This window comes from Trichechus manatus, unplaced genomic scaffold (genome assembly GCF_000243295.1).
Source record: "Trichechus manatus latirostris isolate Lorelei unplaced genomic scaffold, TriManLat1.0 scaffold00065, whole genome shotgun sequence".
NCBI lineage: Eukaryota > Metazoa > Chordata > Mammalia > Sirenia > Trichechidae > Trichechus > Trichechus manatus.
In genome coordinates, this window is record NW_004444001.1 from 1,481,611 (window position 1) to 1,493,463 (window position 11,853).

Consider the following 11,853-nt stretch of genomic DNA (forward strand, 5'->3'; position numbering starts at 1 on the left):
CAGCTTCCCAGCATAAGTGGCCACAGCCTCCCAGAACTGTGGTGCTTAAAGAGACCATGGAGGCCACCTCATCCGCTGGTTCATTTTACCGATGAGAAAACAGGCCCAGAGAGGGGGCATAACTTGCCTGGGGGTCACACAGTGGGTGGGTGGGGAGGACCTAGGTCCCCTGACCCTCAACCCAGAATCTGGCCCGGCTGTGTACGTTACCAACCCATATTTGCCCCCGGGTTGTGTGTGTTTTCACCACGTTGTGGGTGGTTTCCAGATTAGGAGAGGGGGGGAGGACATGGGGCTTCAAAGACATCTTGAATTTTGATTGAAGCCTACGGCAGAATTAGGGCCAGGCAGGGGTAGGGGACCAGGTTTTCTGTGCTTAGCGTGCAGTAGTGGGGACACGGTGAGGGTGTTCAGAGGAGACTGGGCTTGGAGATGTGGACTGACACGTGTGGAAGAACAAGGGGACTGTCAGAGAGTGTTCCCAGCCCTAGCCCTGCTTTTGACCACTCCCCCTACTTCTGCATACCTAGCAGTCACCATTGTTGAGACCCTTCTGGGCATCACTGGCATTGCTGGCTCGGTGGCTGCTCCCATCACCCACTACACCATCCATGTGGCCAGGACACTACCCAGGAGTCCCCTGACTTCCACCCAGAGCCCCTGTTCTCTCTAGAGCAGCGGCTCCGGTGGGGGCAGAGGAGATGATGCCTAGTAGGTTACCACAATCCTGTCCACCTCTGACCCCAGAAGTGGGCGGGAAAGCATGAGGCACAAAGTCGTGCCAGAAAACTCACGTTCCGTCCTCATTGCTTCTGTAAAACACCAAAAAAGGGTCGGATTTCCCAAAGAAATCTTTCTTGTCCAGCTTGTTGGCACAGAACTGCATTGTAGCGACATCCTGGAGGAAGGGAGGGAGAACAGGGATGTGAGGCAGGAGAAGGGTGGAAAGGGCTCCGATCCCTGCAGAAAAACAGCCCCAGGACCCTGGAAACATGAGAATTCCAGGCAGCAACCTGGTTAAAAAGGGCAGCATCTTACACTCGCCCAGCACGTACTAAGAGCTAGACTCCAGGCTAACACTTGGGTGACCTCAATTCATCCTCAAACACCCCTCCCCAGCAGGTCCAGCAGAGCAGTCAGGTGGTAAAGCAGTGGATTCTGGAGCAAACTGCCCTGGTTTGAATCCCGGCTCTGCTGTGTGAACTTGGGCAAGGTAGGTAACCTCTTGGAGCCTCATTTTTCCCTTCTGTAACATGGGGCTGATTCCTCATAGGGTTATTGTGAGAACTAAATGGGATCAAATGTGTGAAATGACTCGCAGAGTGCTGGCATGTAGCAACCACTCGATAAATGTTGACACACATTATTTCGTTACTATTTTACACAGTGTCTCAGAGAAGTGACTAATCCAAGGCCACTGAGCTTGGGTCCGCTAACCCCAAAGCCCTTGTTCTGTGCATACCACCTCACCCCACAGACATTGTGTGGTTCCTAGAGAATGTTCCAGCTTAAGCACCACTTTCATAACCACTAACTCATGAGAGGCCCCACAACCCTCTAAGGTAGATACGGTCCATGACCCATTTTACAGCTGAGAAGCCTATGGCTCAGAGCAGGCAGCGACTCCCCCAAGTTCACCAAGTAGGGCTGATCTCAGAGCCTGGGGTCTCTGACTCCCCAGACCTGTTCACTGCCCCAGCTGACTCAAGACACAGCCCAAGAGTTTGAAGAAGGTCCTCAAGCCTCGGTGACGATCACCGGACCCCTCCCCTTAGATGGCCTCCCAACTCCTCAGCTCAATGGGGTCCACAGGGCACCAGGCAGAGAGACACCCCCACATCCTCCTCTCACCCATCCCCCATGTGGTCTCTTCAACACAAAGGATCTGCATGCTGACTGTGACGGATTAAATTGAGTCCTCCCAAAGTATGTGCTGGAATCCTAAGCCCTATAGCTGCAGACGTCATTCTGGTTCGAAACAGGGTTTTCTTTGTTATGTTAATAAGATCATACCTGAGTAGGGTGGGTGCTAAATCTAATCACTTCTGAATTATAAAAAGAGCAGATTAGACACAGAGATACGAACACAGGGGGAACACATGGGGGAAAGCAGATGCCATGTGAGGATCTCCAAGGAACCAAGAAATGCCTGGGCTACCAAGGAGGAATGGACATGGCAGAGACCCTGATTTGGACTTTTAGCCTCCAGAACTGTGAGAAAATAAATTTCTGTTCTTTAAAGCCACTCACTCACTGCATTTCTGTTACAGCTGCACTAAGGGACTAAAACCAAAACAACCAAACCCGTTGCCATCCAGTCAATTCCGACTCATAGAGACCCTACAGGACAAGGTAGAACTGCTCCATAGGGTTTCCAAGGAGTGCCTGGTGGATTCAAACTGCCAACCTTTTGGTTAGCAGCCTTAGCTCTTAACCACTACACCACCAGGGTTTTCACTAAGGAACTAAGACACTGAAAAATCAGCTTCAAACAGGCCAGGGCTGAGAGCTCCGTCACCCAGTCCCTCGGGCCTGGCCTGCTCTCAAGGGCCAGCGTCTGTCAGGAAGTCACTCAGCTCCAAGACTTCCTGATAGGCTCTCTCACACACCCCTTACTCTCAGTAGAAAGTCTCAGCCTCTTGAGGTTAGTGTCCCGCAGCCCAGTGAGGACCAAAATAGCGGCAGAGAGGGCAGAGAGGGAGATGTAATTGCCAACAAAGCTGAAGGACACAGTCAAAAGGTTGGGGCTCCAGCTGACCTTTTGACTGGGTGAGGTTAGTGTGGTGAAGTGGTTAGGAATATAGTCACTAGAGCCAGGCTGCCTGCTTCAGCCCCATTCCTCACTAGCTAGGACAAATTACTCACCCTCTCTATGCCTCAGTTTCCTCATCTGTAAAATGGGGTAATAGTAGCGCCTACCTCATAGGCTTGTTGAATTCATATGAACACAGTGCTGAGAACAGTATATGTGGCACATAGTAAGTGTTCTGTGCTTGCCTACTATTATTATTTTCTGGACCCTTCTCCCCTCCCCCACCACCTCACATGCCTTCCCTCAGGGCATCTGACAGGAGCAAAGACAGAGCCTCCCTCTGTTCACTCATTCATTCACTCAATAAACACTTATGAGATGCCATCTGTGGGGCCAGTCACTGAGCTCAATGCTTTACATCCCTTATTTTACTTAGCCCTTAAAATAATCCTTCATGGCTTCTCTGGGGGTCAGAGAAGCTAGGAAACCTGCCCAGGATGACCAGCTGGTAACTGGTAGAGCAGAAATTCCAACATGTGTAAACTGATTTCAGAGTCCTGCTTCTTCCGGCACACCACACTGCCTTCCTGAGAGAGAACATATTACACTTCTTGAGGCCTGCTTCCCTGTTTTCTTTAGAATCTGCTGATTTCTCTCGACTCTGGGCATGCATGGCCAGGGAGCGCTGGGCTCTGGCTAACCTGGGACAGAAATGCCTACTTAACAGTGGTTTCTGAGGACGGGAGTGCGGGGGGCAGAGTGGCCAGCACACCGAGGTTCTCGGGTGATGACCACTTTTATTATATCTCTCATCATCGCCCACCTGTGAGGGAGAAGGAGGCTGGACCGGGGGCTTTCAAGGTTCAAGAAGCCCCAAGAATCCTAGAGCCTCCAGAAAAATGTAGGATTTCTCCTGAATAAGAGAATGGTTGACTTACTAAGTACTTACCAGATGTCAGGCACCGTGTTAAACCTTTTCTATACATGTATTATTCCACTGAATCCTCATAATAACCATATGAAGTATCTCCTCTAGTCTCCCCATTTTACAGATAAGGAAACTGAGACTTTGAGAGGTTAAGTCATTGCCTATGGTCATATAGTGAGTAATCTAGACAGGCAGACTTCAGAGCTCTTGCTCTTACCCTTCCAGTAAGATCTCTACCTTCTAGAAGGTCCATTCCAGGCACTGGGATGGGCAGGCACTGTCTTCTTCCCTGGAGAAAGTTCTAATCCCACCCCATACTGGATGGAGGGAGTGTTTCCCTAGGAGCCTCATCCCTTGGCCTTGAGAAGGCAGGAGTCCTAGGATGGGATGGGTTCTTCTTACGACTGGCTACATAATTTGTGGGGCCCAGTGCAAAGTGAAAACATGAGGTCCCTTGTTCAAAGAGTATAAAGAATTTCAAGATGGCAACAGCAGAGCATTGAACCAAGCATTGAAACAAGGCCTATGCGTGACTGCACAGGCCACATGCCCGTGAGGCTGGCCCTGGCTCCTTCCCCAAGAGACAACCTGCAGAGGCATCAGAAAACCACTGAGAGAGGACCAGACGCCACTCAGAGGGAGGACTGGGGGCAGTCCCAGCAAGGAACCCAGAGTTACGAGTTCTAGTCCCAGCTCTGTGTGACCTTGAACAAGTCACTAAAACTCTCTAAGCTTCAATTTCATCATCAGTAAAGTGAAGTGCTGGATGGGGTCCTTTTAAGCTGGGCAGTCTAGGATTCAGTGCTGATACCACGTGGAGCATAATGGTGGCAGCTGGGCAGTGCTAGAACAGCCAATCCTTGTGGGGAGGCCTGGCATTCAGGGGACAGTCTGGAAATCCAGGGTCCCTCCAGCCTACTCAGGACATGGCTTGATTGTTATCACAGTGACCTCTCACTAACCTGTAGGTCATCTGTGAGACACTCTCACCTAAAACGAACATGGGAGAGCTTCCCACGACATGCTCAACATGCACTGCTTGACTATAAAGTACGTGCTTATATCTGAACAACCAAAATGATGCCACAAAATCTAGAGCCAAAAGCTCTTGTTTTTGCCTCCTAGGAGAACCCCTCAGGGCCCTATGAGATGAGAAAGGGAGGCAGAAATATTAGAAAAAAGCAATGCAAGAACTTAAAAGACCAGAACATCTGGGTCTATTCAGAGCTCCACTGGGCCACTGTGGGTTCAGCACAGCATCTGGCAGAGTGAACGGAACAAAGGAGCCGAGGGCTGCATGGTTGGAATCCCAACTCTGTCACCAACCAGCTGAGCAGCCTAGAGCAAGCAACTTAACCTTGCTAAATCTCAGTGTTGTCCATAAATGAGGTAGCTATGTCACCTTGTGAGGAGTCCTGGAAGGTGCAAATGGTTAAGTGGCTACTAACTGAAAGCTTGGTGGTTTGAGTCCACCCAGAAGGTGCCATGGAAGAAAGGCCTGGCAATCTACTTCTGAAAAATCAGCCCTTGAAAACCCTAGGGAGCACAGTTCTGCTCTGAAACACAAGGGGTCACCATGAGTTGGAATCAACTCAATGGCCTTTGGTTTGGTTTATATGTAAAATACCAGTCCACAGTGCCTACCACAGAGCAGTTATAATAATAAGAGTGAACACCTGCAGAGTATAAGCTACTGTTGGGTTGAACCATATGAAATTGCTGATTTTTCAATTGTTTTTTTTTTACCAACAACGACAATATAATGTGGTTCTTCTACCTAGCACATATGGAGCCCTGGTGGTGCAGTGATTAAGAGCTATGGCTGCTAACCAAAAGGACAGCAGTTTGAATCTACCAGCCGCTCCTTGGAAACCCTATGGGGTGCTACTCTGTCCTTGAAGGTCGCCATGAGTCAGAATTTACTCGACAGTTTGGTTTTGGTTTTTTACCTAGTACATGCCAGGCACTATTTTTACATACATTCATTCATTAAATCCTCTCCTCTCGGCAACCCTATGAGGTAGGTATTATTATTATTACCATTTTACAGATGAGGAAACTGAGGCACAGAAAGGTTAACACCCTCACCCAAAGTCACACAACTAGTAGGAGGCAGAGCTGGAATTGGAACAAGACAGCCTGGCAACAAAGATTAATAACTGGATTCCAAACAATGATTCTCAAATCATCAACATAAGTGTAATTATGTTCTGTAGCCTCAGTTTGAGAAGTCAGAGAAGTGTGAAATCCATTTTAGAAAGATCTCCATGCAAACTAGTTAAAATAAAAAAAAAAGGAATGGCTCTGGATACCTTATTCCCACTGATGGCAGATAAGTGAGGCGTTGCTTGGGGGTTAATTTGGTTGCTCTGATCTGCCTTCCCTAACACAGTCTAGATCCAGGAAGACTCACCAAAAGCCCATTAGGATAATCCGTCTTGTTGCACTGTTGTATGATCCACGGGGAATAAGACAGACCTTCAGAGAGATTTCTAGGCTATAACGAAGGCAAGCTTCCTCCCTAATGGGTATGCACCCTATAGGGAAGCCCCCGAGACAAGGAATGAGTAATTTTCTGGGGACTGTGCTTTTGAAGGTGGCTGTTAGTTATGTCAACAGTCATATTAACGAGGCTTCAACTGCTCCCCCTCCAGTATGAGTGAGTGAATAAATCAACCCCTTGATAGACGTATGAACACAAAAAGAGGTTGAGGGAAGTGGCAATAAGATGGATGGGGCCAGCATGATCACAGAACAGCACATTTTGGCCTGGACTCAGAGGGTCAGTTGTTTGGTAGCTTCAGCCTGAGTTGGGGTGGGGGGGGGCAGTTCTCTGAGCACATGAAACACTGTTCCCAAACCAGAAACATCGCTGGAATCAACCGCAGAGAAGATAAAGCAGCTCCTGCAATATATAATTTCCTGCAATTTCTGCCTTTTCACCCTATCTTTTCAAAAACCATATTAAGTTCTTCTAAAACAGCAGGATTGCCTCAATTTGCATCTCTCCGCATGTTAATCGGGCTGCCTGGGAAACCACAGTAAACAGCCTTTCTCTCCAGGGTGGCCCAGCCTGCTCTTGAACCTTAGCCCTCTCTGCCCTAGAAGCAGGCTCTGGAGGTCAGAGGTCAGGCCCAGAGGTCAGCAGGTGAAGGCTGGGCATAGGTCAGTAACACCCCAAAGACTGCTCCAGCTTTGGTCTTGCTGGCAACTTCCAGGGTCAGAACAACGGTGAGGCAAGTGCAAAACTGAAGGGTTGCCAAAAGTTCAGTAATCGGAATAAATATTTTAATGCAATATTTAAAAAAATCAAAACCAATGCAAAAACTACACGATGAACAAGATATCAAAATTTTACATAGGAAATTATTTACAAATGAAGAAATTAAGGCACAGAGAGGTCAAACGAACTGCCCAGGGTCACAGAGCTGGGAAGCAACGACACTGGCCTGGACTCAGAGCTCATGTTCTTAACCACTTTGCACTACAGCCCACACACTGTACCATAAGAGGCATAAAATTTTCTTTGCTGTTGTTCGTAAGAGGCATTTTTAAATAGAGAATGCAACTATGGTGACGTTTATTATCTTCTCTTTAAAGTTTGTTGGATTTTCCAAAGTTTCTAGAATTAATACATTGTTTTTTGAGTCAGAAAGAGAAAAGACATCAATTAAAAAGAAAAAGAATCCTCAGCCACAGCTCTTTGAAATTCAGCACTCCAGAACTGAAACCACTGCCACTGAGTTGATTCCGACTCATGGCAACCCCATGTGTTACAGAGCAGAACTGCTCCATAGGGTTTTCTTGGTTGTAATCTTCTACGGAAGCAGTACATCAGGTGTTTCTTCCACAGAGCGGCTGGGTAGGTTTGAATTACCAACCTTTAGATTAGCAACAAACCAGATGTGCCACCCAGGCTCCTATTCAGCCCTCCAGCACGAGGGAAACACAACCCAGGACTGGAGATGTAGAGCAGTGACCTACAGGAGGTTTCTGCCTTCACAGGGGGCCCAGGTCCCAGGCTTCCCAGGCTGGCTGCAGAAGCAGGAGACCTGGGGTGCAGGCCTTCAGGACACCAGTGAAGACCTTGTGGGTTAGAGTTTATTGGAACACAGATAGTGGGCGTAGAAGATGGTTGGGGAGACTGGGCCTGTGTCTTTACTACACTGAGGTCAAGCTGGTTTTTCTCTGTCATCTTAATGACTGACATCTCAAACAATCAAATCAGTTGTCCATCTGTGGATTTGGTCAGAGGCTGAAAACTCCAGATTGACCATTTTCCCTCCCACTCATTGAGCCTGTGTGTCTGGGAAACCAACCCAAATCCATCAACTAAAGTTCAAAATAAAAACGCAACAATGTGACTATGAGGATGTTCATTGCAGTATTATTTATATCGTTTTCTATAAGGGAATGGTCCCTGGGTGGTACAAACAGTTAATGTGCTTGGCTACTAACTGAAAGGTTAGAAGTTCAAGTCCACCCAGAGGTACCTCAGAAGAAAGGCCTGAAGACCTACTTGGGAAAATTAGCCATCAAAAATCCTACGGAGCACAGTTCTACTCTAACACACGTGGGGTCATTGTGAGTCAGAGTTGACTTGACTACAATTGGTTGGTTATAAAAGAGTAAGTTCATCAACTATGGCCTATCCATATAATGGAACAATATGCAGTGGAAAAACATGTGTTCCAAGAATACCTAATGACATGGGAAAATGCAGGCCATAAAACTAGATACTTTATTATCTCAATTTTAACAAAAAAAAATTATATACATATACATCCAGAAAAAAAAGCCTTGGAGGAAATGCATCAAAATGTCAACAATGATAATCTCTGGATGATTTTTCTGTTCTTTACACTTTCTGTACTTTCCAACTTGTCCATAATGAGCACATTATTTTTTTACCATCAGGAAAATTGTTTTTGTTTTATTTTGTTTTTAACCAAACAAATGATTTCCAAAACCAAAAAATTACAAACTAACCTCTAAAATGGTGATGTTTGAAGGCTGATCTTTCATTATGCTCGGAACTCAATCCAGTCCTGAGGACAACACTCAGCTTTCCTAAGCACCAACCTGCTTACTTTTGAGTCTCAGAAAACCTTCACCACCTGCCCTCCAAGTATCACCTTACATCCTCCTCCTCAGTTCTCTTCCTCCCTCCCAGTAACCACCCCACCCCCAAATGGAGAAACTGGTCTCTCCCTGAAGCTTGTCTTTAGAACAATGAAAGATTCAACTTTGTCAGGATTCAAGGCTGCTAAGCTCCCCTGCAAGAGGAGCCCTGGTGGCACAGTGGATGAAATAAATGCTTGGCTGCTAACCCAAAGGTCAGTGGTTTGAACCCACCAGCTACTCCGCGGGAGAAAGATGTGGCAGTCTGCTTCAGTAAAGATTTACAGCCTTGGAAACCCTATGGGGCAGTTCTACTCTGTCCTATAGGGTTGCTATGAGTTGGCAATGAGCTTCAATGGGAAACTCCCCTGCAACCAGGTCCCACACAATCTGGCCTCAACTGCCACCACTCCCTCAACTTCCACTACTCCCACCCATACCCTCACCTCTGACTCATCACCCATCACTCTCTCCCTGCCCCAGGGCCCTTGCACAGGCTGTTTTCGTTGCCTGGACTGCTTTTCCCCAAGAGCTGCAAGAGCTGATATGTTATATACATGTCATACAGTAATACTATCTGTGACTTTTCCTTTAGGATAGCAAAGAAGAATGTTATAAAATATTTGTTACGAAAAAGAAGCGATGGGTCTGACAGGATTGAGGACCACCGCTGTACTGTGATTGCTGGTTGGTACTTCTGTCTCTCACACTAAACAGGAAACTCCAGGAGGGCAGGAACTGGGTCAATGCATGTTTGTTGAACTGAAATGAACGAATAAGTGAGCAGGCTGGTGACACCTAAGTAGTGGGAACTCCGAGGGGCAGCTGCAGTGTGAAGCTGTGGTTCTCTCGGCCTGTGAGGCGAGGCACACCTCCCACCCTTGCCACGGATATACAGCGACCTGAGTAGGAGCCTGTGAGGACATGCTATCCCGAACCCAGAAGGCCTGACTCCAGATCACAGAAGGTCTGCGTGCCTGGCAGGCCTAGAGGGAATCAAGGGTCTGGGAGTGGGGCAAGGAGGTGCCCATTCCCCACACCAACAGCACCCACCTGCGTCCCTCTAGAACCCAAGCCACTCACTGCTTGTAGTGAGTTGAATGGTGGCCCTCCGAAAGTTATGTCCACCTGGAACCTGTGAATGTGGCCTTATTTGGAAAAAAGGGTCTTTGCAGATGTACTTAAGTCAAGGACCTCAATACGAGATCAGGTGGGCCCTAAATCCAATGACAGGTGTCCTTATAAAAGAAAGGCAGAGGTAGATTTCAGACACTCAGGCACATAGGAGAAAAGGCCATGTGAAGACAGGGACAGAGTGGCGTGATGCAGCCCCAAACCAAGGAATACCTGGAGCCACCAGAAACTGGAAGAAGCAAGGAAGGATTCTCCTCTGGAGCCTCCAGAGGCAGTGTGGCCCTGCTGACACCTTGATTTCAGATCTATGGCTCCAGACATAGGAGCCCTGGTGGTGCACGTGTTAAGCGTTTGGCTGCTAACCCAAAGGTCAGCAGCTGGAACCCCCAACTCCTCTGGGGAGAAAAATGTGCAGACCGCTTCCGTAAAGATTCACAGCCTTGGAAATCCCATGGGGCAGTTCTACTCTGTCCTACAGGGTTGCTATGAGTTGGAATCAACTTGATGGAAATGGGTTTGGTTTTTTTGGCCTCCAGACTGTGACAGAGTAAATTTCTGTTGCATTAAGCCACCCAGTTTGTGGTTGTTTGTTACGGCTGCCCTAGGAAACTAATACACTGCTCAAAACCATGTTGTTGGGTGCCGTCAAGCCGATTTCAACTCATAGTGACCCCACGTGACAGAGTAGAACTGCCCATAGGGTTTTCTTAGCTGTAATCTTTATCGAAGCAGACTTCCAGGTCTTTCTTCCGAAGAGCCGCTGGGTGAGTTCGAACAGCCTACCTTTCAGTTGGCAGCCAAGCGCTTAACAATTGCACCACCAGGTTCCATGCTCCAAGCCCCACAAAGAAAGTACAGGCTCCATGGGTGAGAGAAAGACTCTCTGAGAATTAGGAGGCCAAGGCTAGGCCACTCCAACTTCTCTGCATGGGACTCATTATAGCGTCTGTGAAACAGAGTCACATACCGCCTGAGCCCCAGCCCTGTGGTGAGAATCAAATTTGGTAAACTGTAAGGACTATGCAAATGTTGGTCCTTATCACACTTAATAACAATAGTTTTACTGCTGAGCATAATTAAATCTTGGATGATTCAGAAGGTATTTCAGGAGCTTACCCTCATCATTGTCAACATCAAGTATCCACTGAATTGTATTTTCGATCAAATTGTGATGGTAGGAACTTTCTCGGTATTTAAATTGCAGATGAGCAAGGATTTTATATAACCTATCAAAATACGCTGGTGACATGCTGGCATCCACTCTCCTCATCCTTTGTTGGTTCCCCTCCTGCCCACGCGCCTCCCCTCCCTGGGCCCTGCTCGTCCCCCGTCCCCTTCCCTGAGGATGAAGAGAGGGTTTGTCTACTTCTGCAGAATGTATTCATTTGAGCAGGAAGCCCTGCTCTGGTGAAAAACTGTCTCCCGGTCTCCACCCTCTTCCTTTGATCCTCCCACTGAATGCTGAGCTGACAGAAGCAAAGCTGTTCAGATGTAATTATTTTAATTCAACCAGATGCTGGGAATTAGTCTCTTTTCCTTGCAAGAGTTCTAGGGAAAGATAGAACCCAGGCAAAGATGCCCCAGAAGAAAAGGAAGCTGACAATATCAGGAGGGAGGAGGCAGGGAGCCCCCAGCGCTGGAACAGCTTAAATGAAGGAAACTGCTGGCAGGGAAAGATGAACAAGGGGGAGGGAAGGATGCAGGAGGAGGGAGGGAAGCACCTAATAAGTATTAAATGTAGACTGTTTACCAACTCCCGGAATATTGGACCAGTAACAGCAACCAGCTTTGTCGAGAGCTTTAGAATTTCCAAAGCACTTTTGCTTATATTATTACCTTATCTCGCTTGGAGCCCTGGTGGCACAGTGGTTAAGAGCTTGACTGCTAACTGAAAGGTCGGCAGTTGGAATCCACCAGC

The 11,853-nt window shown here is 47.6% G+C and overlaps 1 protein-coding gene across 1 annotated transcript in view; it reads right to left on the reverse strand.

Annotated features, from left to right (window-relative positions):
* The window catches only part of CPNE5 (copine 5), a 106,357-nt gene that overhangs the window by 41,174 nt on the left and 53,330 nt on the right, over positions 1-11,853 (reverse strand). Inside the window, exon 9 of the mRNA XM_004379411.2 lies at positions 795-898. Coding sequence (XP_004379468.1) covers positions 795-898 — 104 coding nt within the window. The remainder of the gene's footprint in view (positions 1-794; positions 899-11,853) is intronic.